The sequence below is a fragment of the Crassostrea angulata genome, chromosome 1, assembly GCF_025612915.1.
Source record: "Crassostrea angulata isolate pt1a10 chromosome 1, ASM2561291v2, whole genome shotgun sequence".
NCBI classification, from domain to species: domain Eukaryota; kingdom Metazoa; phylum Mollusca; class Bivalvia; order Ostreida; family Ostreidae; genus Magallana; species Magallana angulata.
Window position 1 is genome coordinate 20,106,467 of NC_069111.1, and position 20,246 is coordinate 20,126,712.

The 20,246-nt window shown below is 34.3% G+C and overlaps 2 protein-coding genes and 1 pseudogene across 2 annotated transcripts; 2 read left to right on the plus strand and 1 right to left on the minus strand.

Annotated features, from left to right (window-relative positions):
- Nucleotides 1–239: 239 nt before the first annotated feature.
- On the minus strand, nucleotides 240–6,660 carry LOC128191613 (contactin-3-like; the record flags this gene model as incomplete). Its single annotated transcript, XM_052863777.1, has 10 exons — nucleotides 240–355; nucleotides 919–1,065; nucleotides 1,271–1,642; nucleotides 1,943–2,077; nucleotides 2,728–2,886; nucleotides 3,047–3,240; nucleotides 3,562–3,664; nucleotides 4,042–4,164; nucleotides 5,611–5,796; nucleotides 6,483–6,660. Coding segments are annotated over 10 exons (1,650 nt in total), but the record flags the coding sequence as incomplete, so codon positions are not given.
- A 2,933-nt stretch (nucleotides 6,661–9,593) lies between these two features.
- LOC128191621 (uncharacterized) lies at nucleotides 9,594–10,627 on the plus strand. The gene has a single exon (XM_052863790.1). The coding sequence runs from the start codon at nucleotides 9,641–9,643 to the stop codon at nucleotides 10,625–10,627; it is 987 nt and encodes a 328-aa protein (XP_052719750.1). The 5' UTR covers nucleotides 9,594–9,640.
- A 232-nt stretch (nucleotides 10,628–10,859) lies between these two features.
- Nucleotides 10,860–13,113, plus strand: LOC128191627 (uncharacterized; annotated as a pseudogene).
- The last annotated feature ends 7,133 nt before the right edge of the window (nucleotides 13,114–20,246 follow it).

Here is a 20,246-nt window from a genome sequence, read left to right on the forward strand (position 1 = left end):
AAATATTTACATGTACATGTATGAGCAAGATGTAATTGATCCTTACACATGCAGTAAAATGCGACAGTTCTATGATGCATAGTTTAGCTGGATTCAAATATTCTTTCGATCAGATCACCTAATGTGCTTGACGTAAATATTAAGTCAATCAGCAGAAAATTCAAACTTAGAAAACTTTTTTACTACAAACTGTACTTGAGTGTTTTTTCTTTTCTTTCTGAAAAATCAAAACAGTTTGAGCCAGTCATGATTAATTTTATATTTCTATTGATGATTATGCCGTTGGGATATCCTGGTAACCATTACGATTGTCCTGTTTCCATGTCATTTCTGGAGGGCACTTTTTTCTTATCTTCTGAAATAAATTGTGAAATAATTAGCCTACGTGGTAAAAATGCACACTGTAAACGACAATTTATATACGATCACTAATTCCAAATTCATAATCTGTGATGTGATTATTTACATACTGGTATAACAAAACAGTTCAAATTATCAATTAGTGATCCATTAGTGATCATAAAATGTATCACAACAAAGAGAATTTTAACCATAATTCATATTCATAGACTTCTCTTATTTGTATAAAATTGTATAAAACATTTTGAAGAGGAGGTCAAGAGCTTCTATAATGTTGGGTTTTCTTTGGAAAGACTTTGAACATTCTACTTCATAATCAAAAATTGACAAAACGTAGAGATTTGTTATTAATTATTTCCTTCATATTTTATCAAAATTGACACCTTAAAACAACAGTTGTTAATCTGTGTACAAATTATTTAAGCCCCGATATACGGTATCAAACAAATTCATTTTTATGAAGCACCATTGAAAGAACTTACATCTTGAATTTCATAACCCTGTAGGCTCTTTTCATTTACTAGATCCTAACCTAAAATTAGATACAAATACACTCACTATAACGAAATCTGCCGTGTTTTCTTCGATTAAGGTACGATACGATGATGATGATTTCAATGATTATAACGAAGGTTTCAGTGGATACAACGATGTAGATGATGGTGTCCGGATAGGTGTGTTGATCGATATCTTTCAGAGGTACAGCTGTATTTTTAAAAAGGACAAAGTTCAATTTTATCAATATTCTTATTACATTGAAAAATGTCTATGTCTTGATATATTTACAAATGTGTATTCTTGTATAGATAAATTGGCATTTCAAACAAAAAGGGCAGACTGAGAGAGAAAAATAAATCACCCCCAAAATAGTTGCACAATTTAACTAAATAGTAGGGTGTATTGCTCTAACCTGTTGTAGGAATAATGTTTGTTTCCATTGTGATAATGTCTGTTTCCATTGTGTATGTTCGCACGGTAAAGTAAATACGTTTTTGGTCATATTTGTGGTATACTATAACGCTATAGTACCCTGTTAGAGAAAACAGAATACTCAGATCTGTAATTTGCCTTAAATCAATGGTCAAATTGTTCTGAACAGGTCGTGAGATACTCCAATACTTATTGGTTTCTATTTCCTTTTCGTTGCCTTGGTGGTCAGTAAACATCCATTTGTACTGCAGAGTGAGAGAGGGGTCAGTATCAGCGACCACTGCTAGTTTCAGCATACCCCCCTGCACAATCTTATAGCTATCTCGAGAACTCTCATGGATGGTTATTGGATCTAACAAATAAATACCAACACCAGAAGTTGTTTGGTTCTGTCGTAAGCTTGTGTTAATATTTTATTTCACCAATCAATTTTTAATCAGAAATTGTTCTCCTTATAAATCTTTGATGACCTTAAATTGCCAACTTAAGTGGTAAGCTAAGAATATTAAGCTAAGAAAGGGAAATTTATATTCAACAAAAATGAAATGAAGCAATGAATTTTAACAAAGGAATATATTCTTTTCACAATTTGTAAACAATAGATCTTCATTCAATATATCCAGTCATTGTTCTAGATTTATTCTTAACTTACCAATAACCTTGAGTATAGCCTCCTTCAGGAGAACCCCCTCACTGTTTTCTGACAAACATTGGTACACCCCTGTTTCTGACTTCTCTACGTTTGTTACGGTCAACACTTGGTTATCCTTTTTGAAATTATACTTTTCTGTTTATAAAAGATAGAACACAGGAGAGAAATATTACCTATTATGTATTTTTTCTCGTTACGAGTTATTTAAGTCACATTTGAAAATTCATCCATCATGGTCCCTTGCATACATCTATACTACTATATTAAAATAATAGACTCGAATTTTTGGGCTTTAATACCGAGAAATTGGAAGAGGTCTGTCTTTTGTATTATATATTTTAAACATCACTGGTACTTGAAGATTACCAATTTGTTTTATTTTTTCTCAATCAAGCTTCGCTAATTAATAATCAACGAAAATTTCTTTAAAGAATCCGGAAACCATCTGGAATTTTTTGGATTTTACAATCTTGTGCATGTGCATTATTGTAGGCTTAATGCTTGGTTATATAAATGTCAACAATACGGTGTGTTGATGTATCTATTTCGCAAATTTCCGATATCATATGCAATGTCAACCCATGCACGCACGGGTCAAAGTCTAGTATCATTTTTAAGAAATATCTCATTACCTTTCATGAATCAAACTCCAGACTGACTAAAGGTATACGCAATGTCTTTGAGGTATAAACAACTATTATCAGCCTTACATTCAAAATCTTTAAGAAGTATAGATATATTATTGAAGCCCTCTATAACTTTCAGGTGTTTCTTATTTATACAACCTTTACTAATATCCAGATCCTTTCCGTTTTTCTTCCATAGCGGCCGAGAAGGTAGCATTTCTGTAGACAATGATTTAACTTCACAGCGAAATGAGACATCTTTACCTTTAGTTACAACGGCATCAAGCATCTGATTATTTCCAGTCAGAAAAGGAGCCGCTGTAATATCCAAACAAAGAAAGATTAATATGTAGCATTCTTAAGCATCTTGTAGAAATAGAGAAAGGAATATTTTTTTAATATATGGTAATCTTTAATTAAAAATAATTATCCAAAACTTTGCAAAACTTTTTTTTAAGAAATGGCAGAAATATCCTACACGTGACATTAAAATTTACGCGTTGTTCACTAAACCCTGTTTTCCCTTTTCCTTTACAATAATAAACCCCTTCGTCCTTTTGTTCTGCTTTCATGATTGTCAGGACTCTGCCAAAGTCAGTAATGTCATATTTGTTCAAGGTATTACGGATGACTGTCTTTTGAGGGGAAACCCATTCAATGTCCAGGACAGGGCTGGAAATACACATCGTTAGTTGAAATTCTACCTTTGATATGCTTATTATTTATATTTCAAATCCTTAAACCCACTTATAGTTAACATACAATAAATGAAGTCACAAATGTTGAGTGTAAATGAAATGATATTTTATTGAACAGACATCCACACTGAACAACTTAGAAACGATTATTTCACAGCAATTGAATTCAGTGGTAAATATTTGGATGCTACGTCAATATCTGGGATATGTATGAACCTATTCATTGAGTGTTAATTTCTATTTAAATAATTTCCTTAAATATAGAGAATAACAACATTATGTTAAGTGTACTTACTAGCCAGAGAATATGCATCTCAATACGCCATTCCCGCCTACAAGAGCTTTGCCATTTTCTTTTGACACCAACACAGGCTCTCTTTCTGAAACAGCTGTTGTATCTGATAAACACCCAAGAAAAATAAAAACATTGTTAATCGTGAAAGATTTTGATTTTTAAATAAATTGGGATCAATAACGTAATTGATATTTACCCAAGGGGGCCAATACAGTCAATTAAAGTAATATCCTATACAGGAAGCTGTTAGATAGCCTTATACTAATGTTACAAACCTACAAATAATGTTGGGTTTTCAAATCATCTGCCCAATAAATTTTGAAAAATCCCCGGATTTAAAACTGATCAAACATTGCAGGGGGACTTGTATGATAAACGTGTAGAAAAGGGAGTTTTTACTGTAAAGTTTCACAATCTGGTTAAAAGTCTTTTCATAATACCGACTTTAAAGTTAACCTAATCAACGTATTTACAGCTTACCGGTGATTAATAATCTTGTTTGACTGCCAACCACCAATGTCTTCAGTTGTTCTTGCCACAAACCACATCTATACTGCTGACCAGTCCAGTCATTTTGTTCTGTCCAAAGGAAATGTAAATTTCCTTGCAACGAAAATCAGATAATTTAACTTATTATCCATTTTTTTTTTATTGATGCATACATAAATTTGATAAAGCACCGTCGATTTTAAATTTTTTTATTTCCTTGTTTTCAAATAATACATCTATAGTAATTACAATGCAATTTAACCCAAATTAACATACATACTCTATATATTAGAAAATTTCGAAAGTAGAAACAAAAATATCTACTTATTTGTTTTAACTGATTAACTCTTACAGTTACAGGTACAAAATATCAAAAAGGGGGAAGTCAATTTAACATGTTCATTTTATACGATTTTCCTGGTATAATATTTCCATTTTACTAAGCCTTCCTGGTAAAATTATTTCATAAAATTTCAGATCAGTAATTGCGCTTTATTGGCAAATTTTATTATTATTTCAAGATTAACAGATTTTAAAGTTAACTGCATCCTTGATTCGTTTTTTTTTGTCCTTTTAAAATTGGGCTGAGCTATCGGCATTTACATTAAGTAAACCTAGGATTAAAGATGAGTATGCTTTTGGTACGCTCAGGGTCTATCCAAGCATACCCGACACAAACCTTAAGCTTACATATCAAGCAAACTTTGGGTTCATTTTTGGTCTGCTTGCTTTAAAGTTTTGTCTTGATACAGATATCTAATAATTACTCTTGGTAATTGGTGATTTGGGTAAAATCGTTGAAGAGAGGGATGTGTGTGAACTATTTTTTGGTTCCAAGAAAGATTTTGACAATTTAAGTTTCTTTTTTCTTGGGCGGGCATGTTTTACACCAAATTATGTCAAAATTGAATAGTTTATCATAGGAAGAAGCTGAGTTGTTCAAAAAGTTACAATTAAAGGACGACGCACAGTGACAATGATACAAAAATTAAATGGTTACTCGACAAATTTGGATGTCTAAATAGAAATGAGTTCTCATATCATCAAAGTATTAAGAAATAATAAGAGTTTTTTGAAAAGACAATACATTGTAAACAGCAGTGTGCAAATATTGCAGTTACAATAAACTTAACGATCTCCAATCCTCAGCAATGTCCAATTGCTCTAAATTATGCGGGTTTTTGTTTTTCGTACTTAAATCTACTTTTCAAATAGACAAGTTTATGTATTATTGTAGTGTTTATATTACCCACAGCTATTAAACGAACTGTATGGCCTTGTGGTTCCATGAAGACCTTCTGCATAAAGGTAAAGGGGTTCGATCCAACGTTGCACCGGTAAAAATGTTTTTTTTTTAATTTCATCTCAATTTGTTTATTTCTTCCATCGAGACCAAAAAGTGCAATAACTTCGTAAAATGCATTGATGTCATCAACAAATTTCTGTCTATTTTATTTCATTTATGAAGGTTGAAAGATGAAGAACATTTTTATGGTGAAAAATACTTCAGGGGTGAGGATCGGTCAACTATAAGGTGATCTACTGAAGTTATACAAAAACCTATTCCATCCACTACGACACGTTTATTAATCTCAACATTGGTTTTAGTCCCTTCTCCGATTTTCCACTCCACTCTACACTTTGAGTCCGGAAAACAATTTGGCCTGTCCCGACATTTAATTTTGCAATGCTGATGTTCTGTACATGGTACCTCTTTAATTTGCCCGTTGGGAAAAGATCCTAATCCTGCAAAAAATATATTTTGATCCGAAGAAGTACAATGGTCAGGAACACAAACAGGAAGCAATGTGTATACACAAATTAATAGTTTTCATTACACAGGGAAAAAATTGTGGAACAATTTCATATCATATAATTATAAAAGTATTTTCAATTGAAAACCAGTAATTTCTCTTACGTATCAAATCACACATCCAGGCGCAATGATGTCTTTAAAGTTTTGTAGAAATTCTTCAACACATTCTAACGTTTCACCAAAACTTGTATGGTAAAGAAGATTTTAAAAGAAATGCATGTTCCCTATACATTTTTTTAACCAATGTGACAACAAAAGTAATATCAGGACCATTGACTCACACATGATCATAAGAACCTGCCTTCGGTTTGTCTGCCTGCTATACAGAGTAAGCAATGGTGCTGCTTATGATCTTTTTCACATAACTAACGGTCAAAATGATTTAAATATACATATATGTATAAACATGCAGGTGACAAATTATATACACTCAATTTAGAAAAGAAAATGTTAAACTCATTTTAGAAAAGAAATCCACACGATAACAGAAAACAGGAATAACAATATACATGATACATTAGGGATTCGGTTATGAAATTGATTCTTTTTAATTAATTAAATTAAAGAATAAAAAATAATGAAATGCTATCATTTGATGAAGTTAATAAAAACATACTAGATTCTTTCACTTTGAAGGTCTTTGAAATTGATGTTCCGTAATCATTTGTAGCAAAGCATTGATAAGTTCCGTAGTCCTCATTCTGCATCTTCACAAACTTAAGGGTTCCTGATAAATTGTCTAATGATACAAACTGGCTATTCTGTACAAAATTACCATCTTTATTCCACTTATATTTGTAAATGGTAAAAAAATATATAATAGATATGCATAAAATTATATCATAAAATTATTTTAAAAGTGTTAGGCACTACAATGATTCGGTAATAAACAGGCTGTTACACAGTATCTCATTCGTACAGAAATTTTCCATTCTGTGCTTTGCAGGTAAATGGTGAGTGCATCTGTCAACGTTTCTCGAGGGAAAAAGTATTCATTGTTGAAGAGACTCGTACTTTTGGGTGGCATCTGCTCATCTAAAACAGAATGCAATTTTAACACATATGCGAATTCGTTGGCAATTAGGATTTGAAGGAAAATATAAATCAACTCCAAAGTTGTTTGGATTGGAGTTTTTTGTACACATCACAAAGCAATATCTTTTATTTGACTCGTCCCACCCTAGACACACTAGAAATAATATTCCTTACAATTTAGCAAGGCGTTTATGCACAATAATCTCCGATACAGATATCTTACACTTTCGTCTCACAGAATTACAAGATTTACTACTTCAAAGAAATTATCCCACACAACTGATTCAAAACGGAATTAACAAAGCCAAATCCCATGCACGAAAGGATCTTTTTTTAGTTAAGATTAGACCCGTCAAAAATGTTATACCATACGTTTCTACGCACAACCCTAGAAATCCAGAAGTGTTCAACATCATTAGAAATAACCTACCTATCCTAGAGGAGGATCAAGACATGAAGAAAATAATAGATACTTCACATATCATCAAAAGTAAACGACAAAGCCCTTCTCTTAAATGTATTCTTACCAGAGCATCGTTTTCCAGTAAAATCCAGGAACCACCCATCATCAAAAAATGCGAAAAACCCAGATGTAGTACATGCCCATATCTGACAGAAGGATCCACATTTCATTTTAAAACCGGAAGCGATTTTTCCATCAAAACCTCCATGTCATGCACCAGTTCAAACCTTATCTATGTCATACGTTGCGCTGGTTGCGGTGAAAATTATATCGGTCAGACAGGAGACACCTTGAGACACAGGATGACCGTGCACCGACAACAAATCAGGGAATCTAAATACCAATGTACGTCCGTCAGTGAACATATAAGGAACTGTGCAAGGAATAAAAGTCCTAATTTTACCGTTTTTCCTTTTTACAAGTTTCTGAGGGATACCACAGAAAAAGAACGTGAGGCAAAAGAAAAACTGTTAATCAACAAATATAGACCTGTTTTAAATGCCTAATAATTATATAATGTATCAGATAAAAACTGTTTCCCGTAATTATCTTATATATTTCTGTCATTTGTATGGAGAATTTTATTTTCCCGTACTTAATGTATATCTTTATATAATGACGTCATAATCAATACTTGATTATATATATATATATATATATATATATATATATATATATATATATATATATATATATATATATATATATATATATATATATATATATATATATTAGCAGCAAAACAATCACCGTTTAGACTGAAAATGCAGAGCATGTTAACAAAACACGTTGCACTATATCAGTTATCAACCATTACGTAGAGATCGTACCAAATTACCAATGGAATGTATAGCATTTGTAATATAATACGTTGTTAGTGCATCAGATTTTCCTAATTTGACACAGGTTAACAATTAACAGTTTGATTTACCAAAGTCTATATTTGATTCGATCCGTAAAAATACCAAAATACAGACGATATTTCTCCTTAAGTTAAAAAGCATAAAAGAATTTGGAAAAAACGTAAAACCACGGTCACGAGTGAAAATGTCAACGCATTGAAAGATTTAACCTCAATTTACTTCACGAAATCGGCACACATATATTTAGCATATGTTTCAAGTATCCCTTCGCACGTAAACTGTTGCACAACAAGCAAATTCATCTTTGTCAGTTTAACCCGTTTGTCATGCGTCAACATTCAAACATGGCTGCCTTATACAAAGAACTTTCGTTTTCGATATGGAATACCGAACCCGTTTTATACTGATTGACATGACCGCGATTGTCTCTTTATTTTTATTTTCGTAAATTACTCAAATTTGAAACAGAATTCGCCGATAATTTTTGCAATTTATATTTTCCTTTACATAAGGATTATTTATGAAAAATTACGTTGAATTTGACTCAGTAGTTCTTGAGAAGAAGATTTCTTAAAATGCACCCCCTTTTTCTACAGTTTCGAGGTTTTCTCCGTTTTAAAAAAAATCGGTCTTTCATTTCTGCAATTTATAATTACCTTTCTAAAGAATTGCTTTGTGCCAAATTTGGTTGAAATTAGCGAAGTGGTTTTAGAGAAAAAGATTAAAATGTGAAAATTTTACAGACGGACGAACGACGGACAAAAGGTGATCAGAAAGGCTCAATTGAGCATTCAGCTCAGGAGAGTTAAAATCAAACAGCTTATGTTAAAGGCAGATACATAGGTGAAAATGCTCGACTAATATTAGATATATTTGAATATTAGCGCATATTAAAGCGCAGTCTCAGAATATGCGCATTTATCTCAGTTTACTTTCCATGCTCATTCCGGATTTATCCGGGTTGCACATGCTGAGTTCCAAAATAGTTTTTTACTAAGTGCTTTTCTATATAACGTCATATCCTTCTTTTCGATCTTCACGTCATACAAACTGGTAGGTTAAAATTTTCTCTGTTGAATTATCATTATTTGTCTAACAATTTCTTAAAAATAACATTCAAAAGTTTTACATCTCTTTGTATAAGCTAACTTTAAACTATTATTCGTTGTTGGGATTTGCAGAGGTCAGTTATTTTTATCGGATTGTAGTCTTTCACCAAACTTATTTTACTGTGACCTGTACACACGCCATATTCATTGGTACAACGTGGGCTATCGGGCCACGCTTCTTTTTGATTACGTGTCATCAGTTTATTTACCTTTTTTTTCTAGTTGCTTAGTTATAGACACTTTTTTCTTTTTAAATAATTTAACAATTGTTTCTATATTTTTATGGTAATACCCAACGCTAACTATGCCGAAGACTAAGTCAAGGCCAGCAAGGCCAGCCCCCAAGGAGCGGACGTCCAGGCGACCTCGACTCCACGCCGCGGCTAGGGATGAGCCCCAGTCAGTAGTGCAGGCGGCAACCCCACAGGCACTTTCAAGCCCGGTTGAACAGTCAGCGCCACAGGCGCCCACAACCAGCGTTTGCACAATACCGGTCACTGAGCCACCTGTGCACACAGGTAATTTAACTCTTGTTCCTCTTGACTCCAACCACACCATCCTGCCCTTACCTGTAGGGTCTACTCAATTTTCGATGGGATACTATGTTGACCCTAGCACTAGGGATAAGATCATATCTGGTAAATACATTAACTTGGGGACATTGCTCGTTAGGGACCCAAACCAATCTCATGTTTCCTCCACTCTTGCAATAGATGCAACCGGCCAATTAATTGCCCAACCTAAATCTCACCACAAAATTCAAAACATTGATCGTTGGACAGATGCATTCATTATCTTCATGAGCATTTACACAGCAGCACATCCTGAAAAAATACAACAATTCTTAAAGTACATGCATGACATTAGGCTAGGAAGCCAGAGATCACAGGGCTGGCTCACATATGACGAACAGTACCGCCTTAGGGCTTCCATTAACCAAAACACAGATTGGGGTGTAGTTGATCCTGAGTTATGGATGATTTACATGACACCCACTGCACCCCAGACCCACACATACAACCAGACTCACACCTCAAACAAAAGGGTAAACAGCGACAAATGCTTTGACTACAACTTCAAAGGTGCATGCACCAGACCAAACTGCCAGTATGTACACAGATGCCTTAGGTGCAATAATGCACACTCCTCTAACACCTGCTCTTTGGCTACGCCAACACAAGCAACCACAAAGTTAACAGGCCATTTCGCTTCAACACACCAAACCAAGGTCACCCCCCCTACCAATACAACAACAACCCCCCAGCCAAATCCTCGACACCCCAAACAATAATACCCTTTGGTCTCTGGGAAGCACTCCAATCCTTATTAAGTCCATTTCACAGTATTTACAACATTACCCAGATAGGCATGCCGCAAAAACTTTAGATACTGGTTTTAAGGAAGGATTTAAACTGTTGTATGCAGGACCTAGACTTCCTATTTTTTCTCACAACTTAGTATCAGCAAATCAATACCCAGATATTTTGCAAACAAAAATCTCTAAGGAGGTGGATGAGGGACGCATGGCTGGCCCCTTCCTACAACCACCAATGCCCAACATTCACGTCTCACCAATCGGTTTAGTTCCCAAAAGCGACGGCGGTTGGAGAATGATAACACATTTATCTTACCCACCGTCGTCCAGCATAAATACATACATAGACCCTAAAGATACAACAGTAACCTACACTTCCTTCGACACAGTCGCAAATACCATTAGCAAATTGGGAAGGGGGGCCTTGTTGGCAAAAGAGGATATAAAAAGTGCTTTTAGGCTAATACCTGTATACCCTGGGGTCTTTGAACTGCTAGGACTTTTCTTTAGGGGTGCTTACTATTTCGATAAAATGTTGCCCTTTGGCTGCTCAATTTCGTGCAAAATTTTGGAAACATTTTCTACATTCATCGAATGGTTGTCAGAAGGCAATCTGGTTTAGAAACCACCCACCATTACCGAGATGATTTTATTTTTGCCGATCGGTCCGATACTAACCATTGTCGTATGCTAGTCGACACCTTTCATAGCTAATGTACAGATATGGGGATTCCACTTAATAAGGACAAAGCACAGGGGCCTACAACATCACTTGATTTCTTGGGTCTGGTCATAGATACAATTCAAATGCAAATTTGCATACCACCACCAAAGATTCAAGAAATGTTGTCAATTCTCACACATCATATTCAGAAAAGAACAATTACCATCAATTCACTGCAAGCATTGTAGGTAAACTTAATTTCTTTACCAGGGCTATACCAGGTAGTCGAGCATTCAACAGACGTTTTTATAATGCTATGATTGGTAAGGTTCAACCCTATCACCTTGTTAACATTACCTCTGCAATGAAATTAGACATGCAAATGTGGCTCGACCTCCTGACCAATTTCAATGGGGTTGTATATTTCCCGGATTCCGAATGGAGTTCTCAAGAAACACTTAACCTTTTTACAGATAGCTCTGGGACAGCTTCATTAGGATGCAGTTCATATTTTCAAGGGCAGTGGGCCTATCTCCAGTGGCCATCGTCATGGGCAAACAAACCAATCATTCATGACATTACATTTTTAGAATTAGTCCCCATTGTTTTGGCATTCACCATTTGGGCTAAAGCACTCCGAAACATAAAAAATAATCCTACATATAGACAACCTAGCTCTTGTACACATCATTAACAAACAATCATCCTCATCTGATAGAGTCATGTTTTTCATTAGGCCACTCATGCTTGTCACTATAAAAAACAACATTCAGTTCAAAGCCCAGCATATTCCTGGCAATCAAAATGGTATAGCAGATGCAATATCTCGTCAACAGTGGGGCAGATTCAGGGAACTGGCTCCAGCAGCAGACCAGCTACCCCAACCCATACCAACATCCTTCCACAACGTGCTCTTGAAGATGAAATGAACCGCCTTCTCATGTCATCACTAGCCAGTAACACTACCAAAGCTTACGCTGTGGGTCTGCAAGCTTTCGACCAGTTTAGATTAAATCATTAGTTGTCCACCCTTTGGCCACGACCTTCAAATCACATTTTAATGTTCATAGCTCACCTGTCCATACAAGGCTGCAAACAAACCACTGCTAGGGCCTATACATCTGCAATTGCATTTAAATGTAAAGTATTAGGGAATGGTGACCCTACAAAACATTTCCTTGTTGGTAAAGGGTTAGAAGGCATGAAAAGGCAAAATAACAACAGGGATGTGCGCATGCCCATAACCCTAGAGATTTTGAATCAAATCCTTCATAAGTTGTCTGTGGTATGCCAGGATACATATGAAACTTCACTGTTTTCTGCTGCGTTTACCTTAGCATATTATGCATTATTAAGGGTGGGGGAATTAGCATTATCTAAGGGTAACTCACCCGATAGAATCATCCAGGTTCAGCATATTTCAATTCAACACTCTATTATTAATCTCCTTATTAAATACTCCAAGACGGATCAACTAGGCAAAGGAACCCCCTTGCGCATCAATGCCACTGACACCCAATTTTGTCCGGTCAAAATTATGAACAAATATTTACAAGTTCGGCCAAATAATACAGGCCCCCTGTTTTGCCACTACTCCGGCCAACCACTAACCCGCTATCAGTTCTCATCAGTACTGGCAAAAGCCCTACAAGTTTTGGGAATCAACAGCAAGTATTACAAATCTCATTCATTCAGGATAGGGGCAGCTACCATGCTGGCACAGCAGGGCCTATCAGAACAAGCCATACAAGCCTCTGGGCGATGGCATTCACAAGCCTATAGGTCTTACATTAGGTAATGCATATTATGCATTCCCCTTCACTCAACTAACCACCGGCAGTTGGCGATTAATTATCATGTTCCCTCCCTTAAGATCTTCATTTTAATTCCCTATTTGTATCTGTCATTATTTTAACAAAATATTTGCATTCCTAAACCAATTTAATCCAAGTGGTTGCAGATCCAGTTAATGTGTGGATTTTGGGATCTTCCATTATCAAACATGCTACAGTAGCAGCATCACAAAGAATCGGAGGAACCAACCTATCCATTCCAAATGCCAACATATGGTGGCAGGGGTACAGTGGCATGAAACTTTTGGACCATGTCCCTAAACTCAAGTACCTCAAAGGCCTCAAATTGCAAAGTCCTCCTCACATTATTGTCGTTCATTGCGGAGCCAATAATGTTGGCAAAACTCGTCTTGACCGGCTGTTGACCATGGTACATGACATTCTGTCTCAATGTAAAACATTATTCCCAAAAACCAAATTTGTGTGGTCCTCTACCCTCCCCAGGATAACATGGCGCTATTCAACAAACACAACAGCCATGAACCAAACCCGAACCCGACTTGACCGCCAAGCAATTAAAACCATGGTGAGCCTGGGAGGGGCCTACATCAAGCATCCTCAAATTAAATCAGTCATACACAACTTTTTCATAGTGACGGTACCTACCTATCCAAGTTGGGGAACGACCTTTTTCTCAACAATTTACAAGGGGCTATCGAACACATAATGGGGGTCAAAACCAAGTAAAAGCAATCCCATCCTCATTGGCATTGGTCGGCGGTATCTATTTGAGGTGGTGACGTGACGCCGTCACCAATATGTAGGACCTTTGGTGGCAGATGCATGTTAATGCATGAGGCTCTTTCGTCAAACCCCACCTCAAATGGAACAGTGTTTTCTAAACCGTGTATCATTTTTGTGGCGCAAATAGCGCTTTACATCATTGCAACTTTGATACAAGCAAATTATTATGTTTAATTATACAATTGTGTATTAAATGGAATATTGACCCATTTAACCTTATTGCACTTTAATGCAGCTTTGATTGAACTTTGAACTCTGATTGAACTTTGAACTCTGATTGAACTTTGACCATATTGCATTTTGAGTGGCGTTGTGCATTTGTGACCTACCCAGTGCACAATTCAGCCCATTTTGGGGTCGCCACACTTGATTGTTTGTTGTTTGGGAGACGACCCTGTGGCCGCTCCCAAATTTTGTTCCTTATGTCACCGCAACCAAATAAGCCAATTACATTAAAATAAATCTCACCCAATTTTTTACTTTGTGTCTTATATCTGTGATAATAGCGCATATTGAGGCGCAGTCCCAGAATATGCGCATTTATCTCAGTTTACTTTCCATGCTCATTCCGGATTTATCTGGGTTGCGCATGCTGAGTTCCAAAGTAGTTTTTTACTAAGTGCTTTTCTATATTACGTCATATCCTTCTTTTCAATCTTCACGTAATACAAACTGGTAGGTTAAAATTTTCTCTGTTGAATTATCATTATTTGCCTAACAATTTCTTAAAAACCCACCCACCCTCCCCTTTTGTTTTTTTTTTAAATTTGTGTAATGTTATAATTGTTTTGTTGAAATCAGATACTGCTGTCTCTTTGTGTTAAATCTTCAGGTGAAATCCCAAATCTGGACTTGCAGCCATTCAAAGTCGCGGTGAACATGTTGAAGACCTGGAGGTGAATTTGAACCGAAGCTTTCGTCAAACCCCACCTCAAATGGAACAGTGTTTTCTAAACCGTGTATCATTTTTGTGGCGCAAATAGCGCTTTTCATCATTGCAACTTTGATACATGCAAATTATTATGTTTAATTATACAATTGTGTATTAAATGGGATATTGACCCATTTAACCTTATTGCACTTTAATGCAGCTTTGATTGAACTTTGAACTCTGATTGAACTTTGAACTCTGATTGAACTTTGACCATATTGCATTTTGAGTGGCGTTGTGCATTTGTGACCTACCCAGTGCACAATTCAGCCCATTTTGGGGTCGCCACACTTGATTGTTTGTTGTTGGGGAGACAACCCTGCGGCCGTTCCCAAATTTTGTTCCTTATGTCACCGCAACCAAATAAGCCAATTACATTAAAATAAATCCCACCCAAATTTTTACTTTGTGTCTTATATCTGTGATAATGCGATTCGGAGAACAAAAACGGCATATTATTATTTCTTGACTTTGAAAAGGCTTTTGACTCTGTAAAATGGAACTTTCTTTATTGAAACACTGAAAAAAAATTAATATTGGCGATCAATTTCTTAAATGGGTAGAGATATTATGAAAAATAATGGATGGTTATCTAAAACATGTAGTATGACAAGAGGGATCAGACAGGGATGTCCAATATCTGCTTTATTATACTTATTTGTAGCCGAAATTTTGTCCATAAAAATTAAAAACGAGCCAAATATATCGGGGATCAGCATAAATGATAAAGAAATTATTAATATACAACATGCAGATGACTTTACACTTGCTCTTAAAGACAAGAATTCTTTAGATTTGAGTTTGAAGATTATAAACGAGTTTTGCAATCAATCAACATAAACAAGACCGAATGTATTCTTTTAGGGGGGCTTAAATATATGTATGATGAAATCAATGGCGTTAAAGCAACAAATAAAGCTGTCAGGTGTTTAGGCATTTATATAGGACATGATAAAGAAGAATGTTCAATAAAAATTGGATGAAAATATATCACGACATGTAAAAGTTATTTGAATCATGGAAACGTAGAAAACTAACGGTGTTTGGTAAATCATGTATAATCAAAACATTAGCAACTTCAAAACTAGTTTATATTGCATCTATTTTGTGTATACCAGATAAAGAATATATCTGTAAGGTCCAAAGACTCTTATTTAATTTCATATGGGCCAAATCTGAAAAAATCAAACGAAATACCTTGATAGGCGATATAACAGATGGATGTTTATCAATTATAGATATTGAAAGTAAGTTCAAGGCTCTAAAAGCAGCGTGGATATTGCGATTGTTATCTTCTAAGGGCACTCTATTTGAAATCCTTGAGGGTTTTATGGAAAAAGCTAATTTAAATCTTCATTACGTCTTACAGTTTTCTGAAACAATTTAAATGCACTAGATAGAATAGGCAAACTTCCACTTTTCTACAAACAAATTCTAAGTTCATCTAACGAATGTAAACAAAGGTGTAACTTCGATAACATATCACCTAACGATATTTTAAAACAATCCATTTGGAAAAATAACAACATCAAAATAAAAGGAGAAACATTATTTTTTTAAAACTGTGTTAACAGTAATATACTTTACTTAAAGGACTTAAAAGATGATAACGGGAATATAAAAACACTACAAGTGCTTTCCACTATTATTAAGAGAAAGTCTAACTGGCTTTGTGAATATAAAAAATTATTATCAGTTATAAAACCATTGTGTAAAAATATGATTTTACAAATGTTAAATATTTGAACATTCAAAATGAAATGAAATTTCATTTTGCAACAGGGATGTCATGCTTAAATGATAAAAAATGCCTATTCTTTTATAAAAACTTAATACACAAGAAATTTGTTAAACCGTGTTATCAAACTAAACTTTCTCAAGAGTTTGCAATACCGGTAAATGATTCAAATCTATGGAAATATTTATACACAAGAAAAGTCAAAGATATAAATGACAATAAAATAGCTGAATTTAATAACAAAATGCCCCATAATATTCTCTGCAACAATGCATATTTAAGTAAATGGTTAAGGGACAAGGGGGATAACTGTAATATATGCAAAACAATTGAAAACACTAAACATTTATTTTTTGAATGTAAAAATGTTGAACATATTTGGAGAAAATTGGGTTCCTGTTTATTAATCGATATAAAATGGAAACATATTATTCTAAGCTTTTATTTAGAACAGAACTACAAGATTGAGTCTTTAATTTATTAATTTCTTTCATTGCTTATAAAATATATAAATACAAAATGTACTGTAGAATTAAATCTCTGCAAGAAACTGAAATAAATGTGTGTAAAAGTGTCAAAAATGCTCTTATTCAATATTCTTCTATGTAACGTCTTATGAAACTTAACAAACAACGTCTTTTCTCAAAATTTGCTGATACATTGTGATATATGCATGTACTTACAGGTTTTTAATTTGTAATTCTATAAAGTATTTAGCTACTTTGAGAAAACAGTTTCATGTAGCATCGTCCACTGGTAAGTGTTTGGACTTTTTGTGTTGTAAGGACCCTGGTGGACCATAATTGTCAAATAGTATCAGAGTACTTCTATATTATACAGATACTTATACAATGCAATTGTTTGTTAAAATACAATTTTCCAATATATGTATATTCATTTTTTGAAAACAAAATATATTCGACTTAATATACAAGATATCTATGTATTAATCGTCAAATCTAGATTTATGTTTTCCTAACTTATTCCTGTATTGTTTATGAATTATTGTTATCTGTATAAAAATTGAATAATAAATATTTAAAAAAAAGAAGGAATCATTCTTTGAATATTATGAGGTGATCATTTCGGTCGGAGCGTGGTCAAATCTATCATAAAGCCCTTCAGGCTTTATTGGGTTTGCTCAAAGAATGATTCCTTATTCCTTAAATTTTGAATTTGAATTATATTTTTTGTGAAAACATCGAGAGAGTTTGATTTTATTTTTCTCTAACCCACTTGACTAGCATATGTTCGCTTACCCACGCAACCACCCAACTTGCACACATTTACAGTAACAATGCTGTATTTTCGGAAATTGCATAAATAATGTAATATACAATTATCTTTTTTTTCAATTTGTGAAGACAAATGAATAATAAACTGCTAGATATACGTTTCATATTATTGTTTCATATAATTACATGTATCAAATCATCAAAAACATACTGAACTCTTCCATTTTCTGCCCTGCAGTTAAAAGAAGCATCAGCCACTATGGAATCTCGAGGGGAAAAATAATCATCGTCAAAGGTACAAAGCGAATTTTTTAAGTGTGCAGCATGGTACACAATATGACACACATGTTGTACTTGACCTTTAACAATCCATGCATATTTGTTGTAAGTGTGTTTCCTGCAATTCATAGGATTCTCATCGGTAAAATATTTTTTTTAAACAGCAACACACGAAACTAAGATTTGTTCTTCTGTTTCATGTTTTCCTGTTGGGTAAAAATTCTTTGCTTTCAAATAAAATGTGTATGCCTAAATTAATCCTAAAAGATAAAAGTTCTTTGATTTTAAATAAAATTTGTCTGCATAAATTATCCATCAAGAGTTATATCTATGGCAATATATTTAATTTTGTAACAAATGTTTATTTTACCTTGGCCGATGACGATACAGATGAGAGTCTGAAGAAACAGTACTAGAAAATGTATCGAGTCTATTGGTTGCCTGGTACACAAATAGCTGATATGGTCAATGTAAACGAATTTTCTTCCTCTGCTGATTAATTTACTTTCCTATTTTTTTTGCTACCACAGTTTATCAAGGCAAATGATTGTTTATAAATTAAACCGAATCTCAGTGCTGTTTTAAATCATAGTTATAACTTTGGACAAATTTTCATATAGAATATTTCTCCATAATTGATTTCCGTATGAAAGGGCTTTAACTTATGTAGTTTACTTTACGTATGACCATCATCTCCATCTTTCGATACATAATACAATGTATATAAAAAAAACAAGACATGGTATATGTTGCTCGTTGCCACCAGCGTGACTTTAATTGTTACATAACATTGTAACACATTGCGTAAAATTATATAAAATTATATTACGTAATACAACAATTGAATTTTAATTGAATTATGTCACAATCTGCTTTTGATCTTAATATGATGTAACTATAATTAATTTTCGAGTATTGATCAATTATACAAATTTGAATTTTATTGATTGGCCGTATTGAGAAACTGAAATCGAAAATTGGTTACGTAATATCGTCCAACAAATTCCTTGTGATCTGAAAACGCCAAGGACTTGATTAAATGTATTAATTAAGTTCAGACCCCAATGAAAAATAAAAAGAGGAAAGAAATACTGATTGGAAAGAGAAAACTCATAGCTAATGGGATGAACATATAACCTGGCTATTTCAATTTTAGAACTACAAATTAATTACCATCAACCTTCCTAAACACACAGTGATACAAACATATATTCAATGCAACAAAATAATAACGTACAAAAATATAACTGGATGGATAAACATATGCCCTTCCGTAGCCAAACAATAATGTCGACAGAGATAAACATATGCTCTGGATACAGCGTAAACAAAGTAAACACAGTGTTGACTAGACTGGGTAATTGCATCTTATTACACGAATTAACCGGTTTGATGTACGATTTAAAGGCATCGGATTTCCAACGTCCCAGGAGTCTAATTTTACCGTCGCTCATTCCGCAGTCTGTGCAGTGAGAAGCCATGTCAATTCGAAATGAATGACTAGTAATTTACACCATCTGGATAAAGAGAGAAAGATAAACAATTGTTCAATATCACCAAATATTTTATCCTCGTCACAGGTGTGCATGGTACGTAGCAAAATAAAGGACCATCTTGCACTCCCCTTTGATTAATATAATTCTTAAGGCATTGCACTGGGCAATAATCTAAATCCTTAGCCCCATGTATTGTAAGAAAGAAAGGTTTTCCCAGGCTATGCTTATATGAAACAAATTTAATCAATATTGTGTCATTTACGATAGAAATTTGGTTAAAATGTAGTAGATTTTTATTTGGCATGGTTAAGCTGGACGTAATTTCGCCGATTCTCAAAAAAACCATAAAAGGCTAACAAAACATTGCTCGAAATAGAATGTTTTCATATAGATTGGATATAGTATATTGTAAAGAATCAAGGAGTTTGTGCAAAATAGTTATTGGCATTCTAACATCAGTTGTCGGTTTGAGCTTACGAGCTCCAGTTAATACTTTTTGTACAACAAATGATGAGCATGGATCTTTGAGTCCGTTGAGTTTATGGACGTGACTGATGGCCGAGAGATAAGATGTTATTGTCGACAGTGCGTAGTCTTTTGAGAATATGAAAGCAACATAGAGAACCAATATGTGTTGTTGGACGGGGATATCCGT